The 20,084-nt window shown below is 44.2% G+C and overlaps 1 protein-coding gene across 1 annotated transcript in view; it reads left to right on the top strand.

Moving 5' to 3' along the window:
• The window catches only part of LOC143817048 (guanylate cyclase soluble subunit beta-2-like), a 68,661-nt gene extending 54,746 nt beyond the window's left edge, over window positions 1–13,915 (top strand). The window contains exons 8-13 of the mRNA XM_077298120.1: window positions 623–943; window positions 1,703–1,851; window positions 7,393–7,539; window positions 7,636–7,790; window positions 9,629–9,798; window positions 13,407–13,915. Of these exons, the coding sequence (XP_077154235.1) occupies window positions 623–943; window positions 1,703–1,851; window positions 7,393–7,539; window positions 7,636–7,790; window positions 9,629–9,798; window positions 13,407–13,528 (1,064 nt within the window). The 3' untranslated portion in view covers window positions 13,529–13,915. The remainder of the gene's footprint in view (window positions 1–622; window positions 944–1,702; window positions 1,852–7,392; window positions 7,540–7,635; window positions 7,791–9,628; window positions 9,799–13,406) is intronic.
• The last annotated feature ends 6,169 nt before the right edge of the window (window positions 13,916–20,084 follow it).

Below are 20,084 nucleotides of genomic sequence, written 5' to 3'. Positions count from 1 at the left end.
TTGTGGGTTTTTCTGTCATTAAATGAGGGGTACCAACAATTTTGACCACATTTAAGCATCTACATAGTTACAGACTACAAAGAACCTTGTATACAGTAGTCTCCCTTTTATTTGTGCTTTAACTTGCATTTTGTATGTGAGCAAGAAGTATGGAACATATGTGAGAGAATGTGACTGCAGTAGCAGACAGTTGCTTCATTTTTATTATCTTATATGCATTGGGGTAAAGGTTAAAATATCTACATAACCGTTAAAGGGCTTGTCTAGCGCTGCTCACTTCCTCATTGGGATCTGAATGGAGCCAGGACAACCCCTTTAAACTCTTGTTCCTTTTTTTTTCAAAGCAAACACGGCTCTTGAGATTATCCAAAAATTGAAAAAGAGGCAGCACTTCAAAATAAACTCTTCGTTTATTCCCCTGTCAAGGAATAATTTTTTTTCTTTACATGCTGCCTTTTTTAAAATTTTTGAATTTTCTATAAAACCATTGGGTTAGGTTCTGGGTCTGGCATTAACTATCCATATATTTTTTTGTCTGGTGCTGCTTTTGCCTTTATTTTTTTGCCCCTGTGATTACTGTGTATTTATTATGCATCTATATCTACTAAATATTTATTTAAAGGACATATGATATGGATGGATTCCATACATTGTATGATCTACATGTGTTCTCCAAAGCTGCGAAGTCTGCAGGAACTAGAGGAGAGGAACATGCACATTTCAGATATCGCCAAACACGATGTGACAAGAGACCTCATTCTCCTGAACCATCAAAGACTGGCTGAAATGGAGTTGTCCAACCAGCTGGAACGCAAGAAGGAAGAGCTGCGTATATTGTCTAAAAATCTGGAGGTCGAGAAGAAAAAAACTGAGACGTTGCTGTATGCTATGCTTCCTCAGCATGTGGCCAATCAGTTAAAGGAAGGCAATAAAGTCCAAGCAGGTACCTTATGCTTCCTAATTGATATTGTTATCTCTCAAATGCCAAAATATGCAGGTCGCGAAATCCAGCCTAACACCAGGTGTCATTTCTATGTGACATGCCAGTAAATACTTTTGGTGGGAATTCGATTTTTCTACGTTCAGCATTGCTTAGGTTGAAAAAAAAATACACATCCATCAAGTTCAACGTTACACACATCATTTATACATATCTTGGTTCTAAATTATTCATAATCTTAAGTGCCATTTATCCCTTTTTTAATGCTGTCATACTGTTTGCCATTTCTATCTCTTGTGGTTAAGAATTCCATGGCTTGACTACTCTAACTGTAAGGCTACGTTCACACGATCCGTTTTTTGCTGCGGATCCGTAGCGGAATTGCAGCTACGGATCCGCAGCCGTTTTCCATGCAGGGTACAGTACAATGTTACCCTATGGAAAACAAAACCCGCTGTGCCGACGATCCTTTTTTTCGCTGGAAAATCCGCGCGGATTTGCCAACGGAAAAAAGAAGTACCATGTCAATTCTTTCAGCGGATTCCGCTGCGGGTTTCCAACAGCACCAATAGGAAACTGCAGTTGGAAACCCGCAGTGGAATCCGCAGAAGAAAAAGGACACAAATCCGCCGAGAGAAGCACCGCCGTTTTCCACTGCGGATTTCCCCGAAAAAGGACCGGAAAAATCCGCAGTGAAAAACGGATCGTGTGAACGTAGCCTAAAGAATCCTTTCCTACTCACAGATTCTTTTTTCTTTACAGGTGAGTTTTCAACATGTACAATTCTGTTCAGTGATGTAGTGACATTTACTAACATCTGTTCTGCTTGTGAGCCCATCCAAATAGTCAACATGCTTAATGCAATGTATTCAAGATTTGATCACCTGACAAGTGTGCATGATGTGTACAAGGTAAAAGTCTGCACAGTTCCTCAGCATGTATATTAAGAAACACAGCAATGGACAGTTGTATGAGGCTGTAATAGTGATTCTGCACATCTGTATATCTCCTCATAGTACAGAGGCATATGGAAGCATCTTGTGTTGGATTTTAATTATATATACATATATACTCTATATTTAGTGGGGAAAATAAGTATCTGATATACTGACAATTTTGCAGGTTTTCCCAATTACAAAGAATGGAGAAGTCTTTAATTTATATTGTAGGTACACATTCTGTGACAGGCAGAATGGAAAAATAAAAACTAGAAAGTCGCATTGTATGATTATTAAATAATTAAATTGCATCTTTTTGCATGAAATAAGTATTTGATCACTTACCAACCAGCAAGAATTCAGGCTCTCACAGGCAGGTTACTTTTTCTTTAAGAAGCCTCCTACTTCACTCATTACCTGTATTAATTGCACCTGTTTGAACTTGTTACCTGTCCACACACTCAATCACACTCCAACCTCTTCACCATGGCCAAGACCAAAGAGCTGTTTAAAGACACCGGGAGAAAAATTATAGACCTGCACAAGGCTGGGATGGGATACAGGACAATAGGCAAGCAGCTTGGTGAGAAGGCAGCAACTGTTGTCACAATTATTAGAAAATGGAAGAAACACAAGATGACTGTCAATCTTCCTCGGGTCTGGGGCTTCATGCAGGATTTCGCCTCGTGGGGTAAGGATGATTCAGAGAAAGGTCAGGAATCAGCCCAGAACTACATGGGAGGACCTGATCAATGACCTAAAGAGATCTGGCACCACAGTCTCAAACATTATCATTAGTAACACACTATCCCGTCATGGATTAACTCCTTCATGAACTAAGACATTTAGGTACGTTATAGGTCATATCCCTGTACTCCATGCAGACACTGGCGCTGAGACTTCATGTTTTCCCACACATGACAGCTGATCTGATCGGCTGTCATATGCCTCTAACAGCCGTGGGTGGAAGCACAATCCAACGGCGGCTCTTAACATGTTAACCCCTTAATCCCATATGACATACTATCCCGGCGAGGTGACCTGGGACTTAATTCCCAGGGACGGGATAGTACATCATAGGCGATTAGCTGCGCTCACGGGGGGAGTTTCAGCTGATTATTACAGCTGACATCCGGCACTATGTGCCAGGAGTGGTCACGGAGCCCCGGAACATTGCGATCAAACATGATCGCAGCGTTCCGGCGGCATAGAGAAGCATCACACAGGGAGGGGGCTCCCTGCGTGCTTCCCTGAGAGGCTCAGAACAACGCGATGTGATCACGTTATTCAGAGGGTCTCCTACGTCCTCCCTGCAGACCCCAGATCCAAAATGGCTACGGGGCTCCTTCCGGGTCCTGCAGGGAGGTGGCTTGCAAGCGCCTGCTCAGAGCATGCGCCCGCAAGCCTCCCTGCAGTGCCTGTCAGATCGCTGATCTCACACAGTCCATTGCAAAGTGTCAGATCAGCGATCTGACACTATACTGTGATGTCCCACCCTGGGGCAATGTTATAAAGTAAAAAAAAAAATATTTACATGTGTAAAAAAAAATAAAAAATTCCTAAATAAAGAAAAAAAAATATTGTTTCAATTAATAGATTTCTTTATCTAAATAAAAAAAATAAAATAAAAGTACACGTATTTAGTATCGCCGCCGTATAGTAGCGATGCAAAAATAATTATTTTTTATATAAAATAGTTTTTATCGTATGAAAGCGGGAAACATAAAAAAATAGAAATGAGATATCGCTGTAATCATACTGACCCGAAGATTAAAACTGTTTTATCAATTTACCAAACGTGGAACGGTATAAACGCCCACCCAAAAGAAATTCATGAATAGCTGTTTTTTTGTCATTCTACCTCACAAAAATCGGAATAAAAACGATCAAAAAATGTCAAGTGCCCGAAAATGATACCAATAAAAACGTCAACTCGTCCTGCAAAAAACAAGACCTCACATGACTCTGTGGACCAAAATGTGGAAAAAGGATAGCTCTCAAAATGTGGACATGCAAAAATAATAAAATTAAAAAAATATATTTCCATTTTCCCATTAGGGTTAGGGTTGGGGCTAAAGTTAGGGTTAGGGCTGCAGTTAGGGTTGGGGTTAAAGTTAGGGTTGGAGCTAAAGTTAGGGTTGAGGCTACAGTTAGGGTTATGGTTGGGGCTAAAGTTAGGGTTAGGGCTACAGTTAGGGTTGGGGTTAAAGTTATGGTTAGGGTTGGGGCTAAAGTTAGGGTTTGGATTACATTTATGGTTGGGATTAGGGTTAGGGGTGTGGTTAGGGTTATGGTTGTGATTATGGTTAGGGGTGTGTTGGAGTTAGGGGTGTGGTTAGGGTTGGGATTAGGGGCATGTTCAGGTTAGGGGAGTGGTTATTAGGCTTGAGCGAAACGGATCGGTCAATTTCATAAGTCGCCGACTTTCGGCAAAGTCGGGTTTTGTGAAACCCGAGCCGATCCCAGTGTGGGATCGGCCATGCGGTCGGTGATCTTCGCGCCAAAGTCGCGTTTCGTATGACGCTTTAACCGCCATTTTTTCAGCCAATGAAGGAGTGTGGGCAGCATGATGACATAGGTTCCGGCTTGCTTTCTGTGGCGTCACAACCGCCATATTGCTGTTTGGGAAGTAGCGATTTCCACAGTCTAACACAAACTGTGCTGTGCAGGGGAGAGAGAGAGAGATTAAAAAAAAAAAAAAATACCCATTGACTTGCATTGGGTTTCGTGTTTCGGTCGGCCCCCCGACTTTTCACAATAGTCGGCCGATTTCACACAATCCGACTTTTGAGAAAGTCGGGTTTCACGAAACCCGCCACGATCCTAAAAAAGTAAAAGTCGCTCAACCCTAGTGGTTAGGGTTATGGTTGGGATTAGGGTTAGGGGTGTGTTTGGGTTCGGGTTTTAGTTAGAATTGGGTGGTTCCACTGTTTAGGCACATCAGGGGCTCTCCAAACATGACATGGCGTCCGATCTCAGTTCCAACCAATTCTCCGTTGAAAAAGTAAAACAGTGCTCCTTCCCTTCCGAGCTCTGCCATGCGACCAAACGGTGGTTCCCCCCACATATGGGGTATCAGCGTACTCAGGACACATTGGACAACAACTTTTGGGGTCCAATTTCTCCTGTTACCCTTGGGAAAATACAAAACTGGGGTCTAAAAAATTATTTTTTGGGAAAAAAAAAGAATTTGTATTTTCACGGCTCTGCGTTACAAACTGTAGTGAACCATTTGGAGGTTCAAAGTTCTCACAACACATCTAGATAAGTTCCTTAGGGGGTCTTATTTCCAATATGGTGTCAATTGTGGAGGGTTTCAATGTTTAGGCACATCAGGGGCTCTCCAAACGCAACATGGCGTCCCATCTCAATTCCAGTCAATTTTGCATTGAAAAGTCAAATGGTGCTCCTTCCCTTCCGAGCTCTGCCATGCGCCCAAACAGTGGTTTACCCCCACATATGGGGTATCAGCGTACTCAGGAAAAATTGTACAACAACTTTTGTGGTCCAATTTCTCCTGTTACCCTTGGTAAAATAAAACAAATTGGAGCTGAAGTAAATTTTTAGTGAAAAAAGTTAAATGCTCATTTTTTTCTTAAACATTCCAAAAATTCCTGTGAAACACCTGAAGGGTTAATAAACTTCTTGAATGTGTTTTTGAGCACCTTGAGATGTGCAGTTTTTAGAATTGTGTCACACTTGGTTATTTTCTATCATATAGACCCCTCAAAATGCCTTCAAATGAGATGTAGTCCCTAAAAAAATGGTGTTGTAAAAATGAGAAATCGCTGGTCAACTTTTAACCTTTATAACTCCCTAACAAAAAAAAAATTTGGTTCGAAAATTGTGCTGATGTAAAGTAGACATGTGGGAAATGTTACTTATTAAGTATTTTGTGTGATATATCCCCGTGATTTAAGGGCATAAAAATTAAAAGTTGGAAAATTGCGAAATTTTTGCAAAATTTCTGTTTTTTTCACAAATAAACGCAAGTTATATTGAATAAATTGTACCACTATCATGAAGTACAATATGTCACTAGAAAACCACGTCAGAATAATCAGGATCCGTTGAAGCGTTCCAGAGTTATAACCTCATAAAGGGACAGTGGTCAGAATTGTAAAAATTGGCCTGGTCATTAACGTGCAAACCACCCTTGGGGGTTAAATGTCGCTGTCAATCTCCGGCAGCGTCATTTAACATGGCTGCAGCGGAAGCAGGTCACTAATCCTGCCACCTCTGACGTCAGCTCACAGGCACTGCGCCGGCAGCATGTGTAGCAGTGTAGGGACCCGACAGGTCTCTGCAACACTATGCATGTCATACTTAGGGAGAATAGCTAATTTGCAGTAAAATGGCTAATTTACAGGTATGCAATGATTGTTTACTAAACTGGAGTTATTGTTGTTATTAGGCCTCCTTAATAAACTTGTGGGTAATTTTCTGTATGGGCAATTTTCGCCGACATTCTTCTGTGCTGCAGAGCATCTCACCTATAGCTCTACACTATTCTCCTGCCCAGCAGAGCATCTCACTTACAGGGTACAGGCACACTAGGGTATGCATTATCGGAGTGATTTTGATGCATGACAGTCACCCGACTGCTTTCCGTATGGTCATGCGAGTGTGATGAGATTTTGCATTTTTTTTCTCAGCTAACATCAGTGTGACATCGGTGTGGTGTCCGTGTGCAATGCGTTTTTAACATGGTCTTTCCTATGCTCTATAAAGTTCGAAAAGAGAAGACAGACAGATAGGTTAGATAAATTGAATAGAATAGACAGATATATGCTAGAAAAGGTAGATCGGGCTTACCAGTCTCCCGCCCATTAAGCCTCATGCATATTCACTGCATTGACTGGCATATTATTCTCTTGCCCTGCAGAGCATCTCACCTATAATTCTATACCATTCTCTGTCCTGCAGAGCATCTCACCTATTATTCCTCTCATCTCATGTATACCTGCATACTATCCCCCTGTTCTGCAGAGCATTTAACCTATAGATCTATGCTATTCTCTGTCCTGCAGGGCATCTCACCTGTAATTCTATATTATCCTTCTACTCTGCAGAGCATTGACCTATACCTGTATACTATCCTCCTGTCCTGCAGAGCATTTTACCTATAATTCTATTATTCTGTCCTGCAGAGCATCTCACCTATAATTCTATATTATTCTCTGTCCTGCCGAGCATCTCGCGTATACCTGCATGCTATCCCCCGTCGTGTAGAGCATTTAGCTATAGATCTATGCTATTCTCTGTAATGCAGAGCATCTCACCTTTAACATTCTACTATTTTCCTGTGGGTATTCATGCCTGTGGGCAATTTTCTGTGGGCATTTTTCACATATCCTCACTTTGCACCTCAAATATCATAGATCTGAAACTTTGTGATGCTGCAATTGTCAATTTGTTGTGTGGGCATTTTTCTGGTCACCCACTTTTATATAGCCAGGCCAGGGTATGTACGTTTATCATGCATAGCAAATAAGTCATATATCTGTCACCTAGGTTGAGACTATTGGCGATGCATACATGGTCGTTGGAGGAGTACCAGTTCCTGTGGAAACCCACGTGCAAAGAGTTGCAAATTTTGCTTTGGGTATGAGATTGGCAGCAAAAGAGGTTATTAACCCCATATCTGGAGCCCCTATTCAGGTAAACAAAAGACATAACATGACCCAGTACCTTCAATTTTTCGTATTTATTATACCCATTTCCATACTTGTCATATAACAAATACTTATAATTTAGATCAGAGTTGGTATTCACACCGGACCCGTGTTAGCTGGAGTTGTAGGAGACAAGATGCCAAGATACTGCTTGTTTGGAGACACTGTGAACACAGCTTCTAGGATGGAAAGTCACGGGGTTCCGGATAAAATTCACCTGAGTCCAGAAAGTTTCAAGTAAGAATAACAAAGTGGGTAAACAATGAAGAATAACTATTCATAAATATCTGCCACTTTACCATAAATGTCAGATTTTCAGCCAAATAATTCAATATGATGGATTCAATATTCAACATATTGTTGTTGGCCATTAACTAGTCTCCTGGATGAAACAGCGAGGACAATTAATGGTCGATGGTTGTATGATAAGTAAACATTGGCCTTTAGTGGCGACATTTATTTCCTGTACCTGAAATGTGTGTAACTTTGGTTAACAATAATTTTTGCAAGTTGGTTTTGTAAAAAATAAAAATAGCAATTGTTTATGTTCTGCAGCCTGCAGGTATTTTCATACATTGGAGGCTGCTCAGTCCCAATCAGTATGAAAACCATCAGATGAGCTCTATTGACGCAGGTTGTGTATATTTTGGCTTGTTTTCTGAAATGCTGAGCCAAGTGAACATTCATGTTTAGCAAGAGGACATTTCTGGCAGTGGCTTATCTCCTGCCTGAGGGTCAGGGATAGAGTTATTGATGGAGATGAAGCATCAATCCTGGGCCCTGAGGGGTTCACCTATTACAGATTACACAGTTGCTCGCACTTTCTGGTGCTTTATTAAAAGGAACCTGCTAAGCTGAGAATTGTGTCTGATCTGCAGGCGGGATGTTATATAGCAGAAGGCGCTAATAATTGTTTTTGTGGGAAAAGTATAACTTATATTTAACTAATTGAAATCCTGGTATTTGTATACATAGGAGTCCAGTGGACGGTCCTATTCAGTGTCTGGCAGTCTACCCTGTATGACTGTGCATACAGAGACAGATCACTAGTAAGACCGCCCACTGGACTCATATGTATACAAACACCAGAAATTTTTATAAATAAAATACAAGTTATACAGAGACTTTAAAAAAAAAAAAAAAAAAAAACCCCTGTATATATCATTCTGCTCCGCATCTCCTCTATACAGGTGGTCCACAGATTAGACTGACTGTAGAATGTGACAGATTCCCTTTAAAACCACTTAGTTACATCCCGGTATATTCAGCTATTTGAGTTGAGCAGTTGTCCCGGGACACTCTTATTGAGTGTCCCGGGATCAGGGGCTTCTTCCCTGTCCCTAACACTAGGGGCACCCTAGCTCGCTCTGTTCACTGGGTTACTTCTGAAGGTGAAGATGCCGGGGCCATGTACCTTGCCTTAGCCCCTAAATCCACCCTCAGTCTGTACTCTTCCCTTACCCAGAGAAGAGGGGAGTAGTGTACTGTAATACACCGACCAGACTAACAAGATAATACGAACAAGAGTAACAGAAAATACCAAACATACTCACACATATAACAGAGGAATGCACCGGGGAGTGGAGGATGGGGTTAAACCAAAGTAGGAGAATAAAGGGAATTATCACACTCACAAAAACCAAGCAACAGTCACAGATAAATCCAACAACCGACTACTTTAATAACCATCAACACCTATCCTTCTTGCCATGCAGCATAAAGCTAGTTCTGATGATGTGTGTTAGTCAGGACCCAAATTATATAGGAGATGGGAGTGGCTAACAGTGCACAGCTGAGAGCCTTAGCTCCAGGAGCTCTCAACATGGCCTATTAACCTGCCCAAAGAAATTTACACCGTTTAATTAGGTGAAGTGCTTCTAATCAGTGCAGGAGTAGGAGAAATCAGACGCCGCAATCTTCTGGCTCCTCTCTTAAACCTGTGACATCAGGACCGGAGAATCTCTTGAATAAGTTCTGCATTTTGCAGTGTTGCTTTGTTCTTATTGTAGATCATTTTGACATATGAATCTCATTTGTACGATTCTTGATTTTAACACAAGGTCATAATTTCGCAGTGCCCTGAAACTTCAGGACTTTGAAATAGTGGAAAGAGGAGTCATTGAAGTAAAAGGCAAAGGTAAAATGAGGACATATTTCTTGTTAAAGAATTTACATTTATCAGAAGAAGAAATTATGGGAAGAAAATATCACCAAGAATCAGAGCAAAGTCCTAACTCTACAACAGGTATGTGGTTGTTTTGTCACAAAACTTTGTGAAGAAGCAGCTAAATGCATATTGGCAGCAGCAGTTGGGGTGAATTCACATGCAGCAGATTTGTTGCCAAATTTCTGAATATCCTTTCCATTCATCTGTACAGGGTTTTGGCTGCAGCATTTGCATGGATTTCTGCTCCATGCAGATAAATGGGACACTTGCAACAATCTGCCGTGTGTGAATGTAACCTAATGGTTTTTGTTGAGGAGCCTGAAACATGAAAGAAGAAAGTTTCTACTACAACAGTGCCCCAATAGCTTAATTGTGGCCTCTTATCAGAACACAGGAAAACTGTCTATGTTATTCACAGCAACATGAGGTCTATTATCTTTATGAATCTGCACCGTTATCAATCAGTAACTTTCCTCTCGTTATGGTCTGGGTAGTTATACTTTATGGGAAACTAGAAAAAACACCACAGAAAAACAGGCAAAGGTGCTTACCTGTCTAGGCCTCTGTTCACACAGGACGCATTACAGTTAGCACTGGTCAGCCCGCCACATGGCGTTACTAATAGGCTAGGATCCAGTTGCTGTGCATACTCTGTGTGAACATTGCTGCAGATTATTATTTGCACTGGTGTGCCCAGCGGCCAATCCCTGATTGTAGGCTGGCTGTCTCATTTGGTATTACCACACCTGTGTAGTCGCCATCTTTACTTGGGGCCCACTGCACCATGAGAGTGCATTTGATTTGAGGCCTAGACAGGTAAGCACCTTTGCCTGTTTTTCTGTGGTGTTTTTTCTAGAATAGTGGAGGTTTTTTCCTCTCTTTTTTCCTCCTGTTGTGGTTTTTGCTGTTAGACTAGGACTGGCAAGCGTGAGGACCCGTGACGTGGGTTGCCAGCTTATGTATTGTGGCCATAATATTAACTAATACCTTACATTTTTCGATATGTTCTTGTGCACTTTTTTTACTTTTACTTTTTGAGGTGCAGTTGGGCCCTGATGGCTTTGTAAGTTGTGGCCTCTGTTCACACAGGACGCATTACAGTTAGCACTGGTCAGCCCGCCACATGGCGTTACTAATAGGCTAGGATCCAGTTGCTGTGCATACTCTGTGTGAACATTGCTGCAGATTATTATTTGCACTGGTGTGCCCAGCGGCCAATCCCTGATTGTAGGCTGGCTGTCTCATTTGGTATTACCACACCTGTGTAGTCGCCATCTTTACTTGGGGCCCACTGCACCATGAGAGTGCATTTGATTTGAGGCCTAGACAGGTAAGCACCTTTGCCTGTTTTTCTGTGGTGTTTTTTCTAGAATAGTGGAGGTTTTTTCCTCTCTTTTTTCCTCCTGTTGTGGTTTTTGCTGTTAGACTAGGACTGGCAAGCGTGAGGACCCGTGACGTGGGTTGCCAGCTTATGTATTGTGGCCATAATATTAACTAATACCTTACATTTTTCGATATGTTCTTGTGCACTTTTTTTACTTTTACAGGTGCAGTTGGGCCCTGATGGCTTTGTAAGTTGTGGCCTCTGTTCACACAGGACGCATTACAGTTAGCACTGGTCAGCCCGCCACATGGCGTTACTAATAGGCTAGGATCCAGTTGCTGTGCATACTCTGTGTGAACATTGCTGCAGATTATTATTTGCACTGGTGTGCCCAGCGGCCAATCCCTGATTGTAGGCTGGCTGTCTCATTTGGTATTACCACACCTGTGTAGTCGCCATCTTTACTTGGGGCCCACTGCACCATGAGAGTGCATTTGATTTGAGGCCTAGACAGGTAAGCACCTTTGCCTGTTTTTCTGTGGTGTTTTTTCTAGAATAGTGGAGGTTTTTTCCTCTCTTTTTTCCTCCTGTTGTGGTTTTTGCTGTTAGACTAGGACTGGCAAGCGTGAGGACCCGTGACGTGGGTTGCCAGCTTATGTATTGTGGCCATAATATTAACTAATACCTTACATTTTTCGATATGTTCTTGTGCACTTTTTTTACTTTTACTTTTTGAGGTGCAGTTGGGCCCTGATGGCTTTGTAAGTTGTGGCCTCTGTTCACACAGGACGCATTACAGTTAGCACTGGTCAGCCCGCCACATGGCGTTACTAATAGGCTAGGATCCAGTTGCTGTGCATACTCTGTGTGAACATTGCTGCAGATTATTATTTGCACTGGTGTGCCCAGCGGCCAATCCCTGATTGTAGGCTGGCTGTCTCATTTGGTATTACCACACCTGTGTAGTCGCCATCTTTACTTGGGGCCCACTGCACCATGAGAGTGCATTTGATTTGAGGCCTAGACAGGTAAGCACCTTTGCCTGTTTTTCTGTGGTGTTTTTTCTAGAATAGTGGAGGTTTTTTCCTCTCTTTTTTCCTCCTGTTGTGGTTTTTGCTGTTAGACTAGGACTGGCAAGCGTGAGGACCCGTGACGTGGGTTGCCAGCTTATGTATTGTGGCCATAATATTAACTAATACCTTACATTTTTCGATATGTTCTTGTGCACTTTTTTTACTTTTACAGGTGCAGTTGGGCCCTGATGGCTTTGTAAGTTGTGGCCTCTGTTCACACAGGACGCATTACAGTTAGCACTGGTCAGCCCGCCACATGGCGTTACTAATAGGCTAGGATCCAGTTGCTGTGCATACTCTGTGTGAACATTGCTGCAGATTATTATTTGCACTGGTGTGCCCAGCGGCCAATCCCTGATTGTAGGCTGGCTGTCTCATTTGGTATTACCACACCTGTGTAGTCGCCATCTTTACTTGGGGCCCACTGCACCATGAGAGTGCATTTGATTTGAGGCCTAGACAGGTAAGCACCTTTGCCTGTTTTTCTGTGGTGTTTTTTCTAGAATAGTGGAGGTTTTTTCCTCTCTTTTTTCCTCCTGTTGTGGTTTATGGGAAACTAGTATTTTATAGTGCTCAAAGCTCACAGATCAGTAATTTCTATGTGGTACCTCAGTAGTAGCATAAATATCCAGATGAGTAACATACGAAATGGATGTATAGATTTTCTTTAATCATAGAATTGCTCTGTCAGCAGGATATCGCCCCCAAGCTGTTTATATGCGCCTATAGCACTTTCAAAGACAAGTCCAGCTATACCTTTATATGGTCAGTCTTACTCCACTACTGAGAAATTAGTGCTTGAATTGATATGCAATTTAGACTAAAGAGTTATTTTTAGATCTGAAACCTCTGTCACTCCAGCTCTATTTCCTGTCCAATGTTGCTTCCTTCTGCTTGACTGATTTGCTCCTTTGCCTGAAGCAAAACAGCATAGAGGCTGTCAGTCAAGCAGGAGGAGGCGACACTGGACGGGAAATAGAGCTGGAGTGACAGAGGCTTAAGATCTACAAATAGCTCTTCAGTCTTCTTTGCATATCAATTAAAATTGTGATTTCTCAGTAATGGAGGAACGGACTAGTCTTTGAAAGAGCTACATGTGCATATAAAAAGTTTGTGGGGTGAAATCCTACAAACAGATTCCCTGTAAAACATCAGGAATGTGTCCTGCTGGAATAGTGGTCAGGAGGTAACATATGACCGTAGGTTGCGGATTAGAATTATTTTCCTAGAATTGTGTTTGAGCAGAATACACAAATGCCATATGATAATAAGGTCACTTTTTTTTTTAGACTCGACGGACTTAGGCACCTCAAAGGCTTGTGCTGAAACTGGACCCGAAGAGAAAGGGGAAAAAGAAGAGAAGAGTGGAGATCTGGCTGTCCCTATGTCCAGGACCTGCCGTCTGCTGTAGATAATCCGACAATCTTTACAGTCAACACTGCCAGAGCGCAAAATCAAATACACAGCCATGCCACGTCATTGACGGCTTTCCAACATAAGATTCCGAGTCAGACCAGAAATGCGCCAGATTGCAAGTGTTGTAACCAAGAAGTAGAAGCGCATGGGAATAGAACTCCGCTGTTAGTCAGTACAGGACACAGACTAAGCTGGACTGCTTGTTGGTACGGTAACTTGTCAGCCCCTACTTGCAATACTTACCCCTAAATTAAAAACAGACGAACTATAGATTTAGATAAATTTGTGCAGCTACCATCAGTTCCATGCATCTGAGTGCAAATAAAATGGAATTCTGTCTAATTCTTCATGGATATGCTACCACATTATGATGGAGGTCCCTTCCAACTCTAACATTATATGATTGGCCACACCATGGGGCACCGAGCGCCTGTCCTTGGTTTAAAGGGAATCTGTCACCTACTTTTTTGTATATAAGCTGCGGCCACCTCCATTAGGGGCTTATCTACAGCATTCTGTAATGCTGCAGATAAGCCCCGATGTATCCTGAAAGATAAGTAAAACAAGGTAGATTATACTCACCTGGGGGGGCGATCCGATGGGTGTCACGGTCCGGTCCGGGGCCTCCCATCTTCAGGCGATGTCGTCCTCTTCTTTGCTTCCTGTCGCGGCTCCTGCATAGGCGTACTTTATCTGTCCTGTTGAGGGCAGCGCAAAGTACTGCAGTGCGCAGGCGCCGGGAAAGGTCCGAGAAGCCCAGCGCCTGCGCACTGCAGTACTTTGCTCTGCCCTCAACAGGACAGAAAACGTACGCCTGCGCCGGAGCCGCCACAGGAAGCAAAGAAGACGTCATCGTATGAAGATGGGAGGCGCCGGACCAGGACCGCGACACCCATCGGACAGACCGCATCGGACCGCCCCGGTGAGTATAATCTAACTTGTTTTTCTTATCTTTCAAGATACATCGGGGGCTTATCTACAGCATTACAGAATACTGTATATAAGCCCCTAATGAAGGTGACCGCAGTTTATATATGAAAAAGTAGGTGACAGACTCCCTTTAAACAGTCATTACTGGGCACTTGGCTATGCAGAGACTAACTGGCCCTATTCACTTGAATAAGGCTGTGCTGCAGTTGCCCATAAAGCAGTTGATTGTGCAGCAAAAAAAACAACAGTAATGTAGATAGATCTTAGGATCTGTAACAAGGAGTGTAACAAGTGTGAACCCCCTGCCGACCAGAAAGTTATTACATATTAAGAGATAGTATATCACTAGTATAACTTGGAAATACCTCTTTAAGAGTATAATAAAAATAATATTTATTTTTAAATAGTGCTAACATATTCCGCAGTGCTTTACAGGTTGCACACATCATCATCACTGTCCCCGATGGAGCTCACAATCTAAATTCCCTATCAGTATGTCTTTGGAGTGTAGGAGGAAACAGGAGAACCCGGAGAAAACTCAGGAAAACACAGGGAGAACATACAAACTCCTTACAGATGTTGTCCTTCGTGGGGTTTGAACCCAGGACTCCAGCACTGAAAAGCTGCAGTGCTAACCACTGAGCCACCGAGCTGCTGATGTACGACATCTTAATTCTGATGGGTACACAAAGGTTTCCTTATGCCCAAACGATTCAGGAAAAAGTTGGCAGTCTTTACCATGAAACAGCTTCACTGGTGGTTTTGCATTTTTTTTGCTCTGCCTCCATCTTTTCCTTGCAATTTCAACTATAAAGAGCATAAACATATTACCCACACAAAGAGATGAGTGAACGGCACTAGGGCAGTTTGCACTGTTGTGTAGCAGATTCACTTGATAACCGGCGTGCAGCCTTGCAAAAATTACGGGTAATTGGTGCTCAGCCTTGCAGCAAAAAATGGGTTAAATATAAAAGTTCAAGAAAATGCGGCACTCACCCTTTTACAGTTGAATCGTTATCTTTATTGCATCGTATAGGTTTCAACAAAGTCCATGGGGACGGCAGGTATTCAGAGGTATGCGGGGAGAGGAAGGTGGACAACTGTAGAGGGATGCGGGGAGAGGAAGGTGGACAACTGTAGAGGGATGCGGGGAGAGGAAGGTGGACAACTGTAGAGGGATGCGGGGAGAGGAAGGTGGACAACTGTAGAGGGATGCGGGGAGAGGAAGGTGGACAACTGTAGAGGGATGCGGGGAGAGGAAGGTGGACAACTGTAGAGGGATGCGGGGAGAGGAAGGTGGACAATTGTAGAGGGAGATGCGGGGAGAGGAAGGTGGACAACTGTAGAGGGAGATGCGGGGAGAGGAAGGTGGACAACTGTAGAGGGAGATGCGGGGAGAGGAAGGTGGACAACTGTAGAGGGAGATGCGGGGAGAGGAAGGTGGACAACTGTAGAGGGAGATGCGGGGAGAGGAAGGTGGACAACTGTAGAGGGATGCGGGGAGAGGAAGGTGGACAACTGTAGAGGGATGCGGGGAAAGGAAGGTGGACAATTGTAGAGGGAGATGCGGGGAGAGGAAGGTGGACAATTGTAGAGGGAGATGCGGGGAGAGGAAGGTGGACAATTGTAGAGGGAGATGCGGGGAGAGGAAGGTGGACAATTGTAGAGGGAGATGCGGGGAGAGGAAGGTGGACAACTGTAGAGGGAGATGCGGGGAGAGGAAGGTGGACAACTGTAGAGGGATGCGGGGAGAGGAAGGTGGACAACTGTAGAGGGATGCGGGGAGAGGAAGGTGGACAACTGTAGAGGGATGCGGGGAGAGGAAGGTGGACAACTGTAGAGGGATGCGGGGAAAGGAAGGTGGACAACTGTAGAGGGATGCGGGAAGAGGAAGGTGGACAACTGTCCTCATACCTGAATACCTGCCGTCCCCATGGACTTTTATATAAGCATATTACCTTTTAAGTGCTCCACGGCACACAGAATAGTATAAAAATACACCACAAAACTAAATACATAAATTACTATATCTGAGCAGGTATTCACATGGAAATCTTAATAGGCTACAGCAAAAAGTGAATAACCATGGGAATAGACACACACACACACATATATATATATATATATATATATATATATATATATATATATATATATATATATATATATATATATATATATATATATACATACACACACACACACACACACACACACACACACACACACACACACACATATTATATATATATATTGTAGAGCATGGCTAAAGGGTGTCTAATCGACGGGAGGTATATATCACAGAGAAGGCTTGTCGCTGTGATGTAACCCGGAGTGTTTTCTGTTTGCACATAAAGCAATAAGGTGTTGCTTAGTATATTTGGGTCTGGGTTACGGGTAGCTATGAGAGATGGGAGGGTCTGGCTACCCATATACCTCACCCCTGGGTAAGGGGCATAACCATGCCTGTCTATGTTTGTTGCAGGAACTGTGGTGAGGTCACAACCACATGTCTGATCATGTGATGGGTTCTGGGTGTGGTTAGACCTATTAAAGAAAGCCTAATGCTAGCCTCCAGAGAGAGTGTGGGAATCTGTCATGGTGGACAGAGATCCCTGTGTCCAGGCGGGACGCTACAGACAGGAGTCTGTGTGTGTGGAGGAAAGAGCCTCCACAGTGTGTTAAGGCTTCAGACAGAGCCCGTGTGCTGGACATAGCACAGCCTGTGTGCCTACAGGACTGAGCCTGAAGGACTGGACATTTGTATTTTCCTTTCCTGAGCTAAAGGCTATTTGTTTTCTGTTCTTACCATCTGGTTTATGGGGTGAATAAACCTGTGAACTTTAAAAGAGAATGTGCCTCTTGTTTCCTCCAACGCACCTGAGCGAGTGAATCCCTACAATTGGTGTTTCGGATGCGGGCAAAGATCCAAGGAGCACGTCTTGCAGCGCTGGCTGGTCTGAGCCAGAAGATTGGACGGTCTTGAAAAACCGTGAGTAAAAACTGATCGGGGTCAGTGAACTGTAGTTTGTGGATACCTCTGAGGAGAAGAGGGAACCTGTGTGGCCGCCACCAACAGGTAACGGTCAGGAAACCGTGTGATACTGACCAGGGTCAGCGAAAAACTTTTTTTTTTTCTTCCATAAAGCACGTGTGCAGGTGATTAGTGTGGACCGGTGAGTCCAGGTATTTCTCTTTTTCCTTCTGTGGAGTTAGTTGCTGTGGCTCGGCGGGGCCACGAAGATTGTGTCTGGTTGTAACTCGGCGGGGTTACGAAGCTGACAAGCGGCTTGTTGTGGATCGGCGGGTCCACGAAGGGGACAAGCGGCTTGCTGTGGTTCGGCGGGTCCATGAAGTCTGCGGTAGAGCCTTGTTGAGTTTGGCCGCGGTTGCAGTGGGAGGTTCCGCAGCAGCTGGAGCTGCAGTGGCAGCAGCGGCAGCTTGTGGTCGGCAGCCGGAGGTGCCAGTTGTGTGTGACTGCAGCGGGAGCTGTGGCGGTACCAGCAGGAGCTGGTGAAGTGACATATTAATGGTTTAATGTGTGCAGACTCTTAAAGGGCCAGAGTCACATTGGTGTGCTGGGCGAACTGGGGCCTGAGAGTACTGTGGGAAGTCCACAGGGTTTACCCCAGAGTGGGGTGGTGTCCCTAAAAGTGGGGTGGAGTCCCAAAACGGAGCGGTGACCCCAAATAATTATGGTTGGCCAAAAAGGGGCTGCAACTCAAAAGGGGGTAGTTGCCCGGAAGGGGGTGGAGTCCCTAAAAGGGGTGGTGGCCCTAAAGGAGAAAATGGTCCACAAGGGGGCGGTAACCCAAAAGAAGGTGGAGTCCAAAAAAGGGGCGGCGGCAAATGCGCTGATGGACTGTTGACTATACTGTGGACAGAGTGATCATTGATATGTCCAAAAATGTAAAGTGCCAAGATGGCGGTATAACACCAGACTTGTTCTACCCATTTGAGAGGGGCCGGAACTTTGTGATCTTTGAAGACATATGGGAAGTTGACACAGTGTGGGGTTGTTCAGAGGAGAGACGCAATGGTCATATTGAAGCCCCACTACAGCAGCAGGCTGTGGAGATTCCTGGTAATGGGATGTGTAAAGAGGAAGTAGCGCCACCTAATGTCAATAATCCAGAGTTACGGGTGACTGGAAGAAAGTGTGGGTCTGACACCTGTTTAAGTGGGGACTTGCTGTTCCAGGATGACAGGGTGAGAGGGGGTGACTCCTATCCAGACTGACTCGAGCGCAAAGGGAAAGGAGTACAGTAAGGAGGAGCCGAGTAAAAATCGCAAATCTTCATCTCGTCGCGGGGGACGCAGAAAGGCGGGACAGGTTACACCCTCTGAGAAGAGAGCTGATGAGGAAGAGACAGGGTCAGGTACAGATCAGGTTACTGTCCTTGATAAGGAGGTCACTTTATCTTTGACAAACCCTAGCACTAAGATCGTTAGTGATGGGCTGGGGTTAGAACAGACCTGTAGTAGATCCACATCTGCAATGCCTGGAAAGAGTGAAGTGGCTCAGTATGATGAAGTACCTGATGCTGAAGAAATGGAGAACTCTGAGGTTACCAAGAGCCCAGGAGAGACCATAGAGCTGGATGCAGAAACAGGTGGAACTCTGAAGAGGCAGAGTCTGGGTGGGCAAGAGAGCCCTTCTGAAAATCTACATGTGCTGGCCAAAAGAGAGCAGGACCATAACATGGAGCTGCTTAAAGAAACTGTTGAACAAGAAAGGGTCCTGAGGCAAGCAATTGAGCACAAAATGGGTGACCTAGAGAAGGAGGTCATTGAACTCAGAGGTCACCTATCAGCGTGTCAGGCCATGAATAGGGCCATATTGAAAGATATGGATGTGCTCAGAATGGCTCAAGAAAAGCATCAACAGGAGCTTCTCCAGAGAGAGGAGGAACGTCGCTGCCTGGCAGGAGTTGCCAATGCCCATCTTGGCAAAGGCTCAAGCGGAAGAAAAGACTGTGGAAGAGTTCGTGCTAAAAGCGGAACAAGAGAGTCACCCGGTCGTGACAGACGTCTTGGTGGAAAGGTCAGAGGCAAAAAGGGAGCAGTCTGTCTATGAAGAGAGTGAGACCCCGCTCTTCAAGACCGTGATTGATGTACCCGAAGAGGTGCAAGAAGCCTGTATCGCTGAAGGTGTGTTTGAGGCCTTCAGAAAAGCAGTGGAAGCATGTAGTGTGCACTGGGCACCAGAGACTAAACAGTTGGTGATACTGTCGAATAGGGAAGTCACAGTGAAGCGGGTGGCTGTCCTGAGGGATATGCACCTACACTGCCTCCGTACAAAGCAGAAGATCATTTTGAAGAATGATGAAGCCGTTCGACGTTTGGAGCGTGAAAGGAAAGCTCTTAGTCAGCTGGGCTTAGTGGAAGACACAGTCCAAGTACCCAAAGGTCTGGTGGCGAAAGTCATTGGGAAACTTGGGAGAGTGATGCAGGAGATGGTGGATAAATCCGGTCTGAAGAGACTGAGGATACCGGCTGATGAAGAGGTCCAGGTCATGGATGAAGATGGGATGGTTCCGTTCCTGGTTGTCGGGTCCAGAGAGAGTCTTAGGAATATCCGCATGCTCCTGGAATATCGCATGGCATACCTAAGGGAGGTA

The sequence above is a fragment of the Ranitomeya variabilis genome, chromosome 3, assembly GCF_051348905.1.
Source record: "Ranitomeya variabilis isolate aRanVar5 chromosome 3, aRanVar5.hap1, whole genome shotgun sequence".
In the NCBI taxonomy this organism is placed as follows: Eukaryota; Metazoa; Chordata; class Amphibia; order Anura; family Dendrobatidae; genus Ranitomeya; species Ranitomeya variabilis.
Note: the sequence above shows the minus strand (reverse complement) of the source record. Positions and strands in the feature narration are given on the sequence as shown.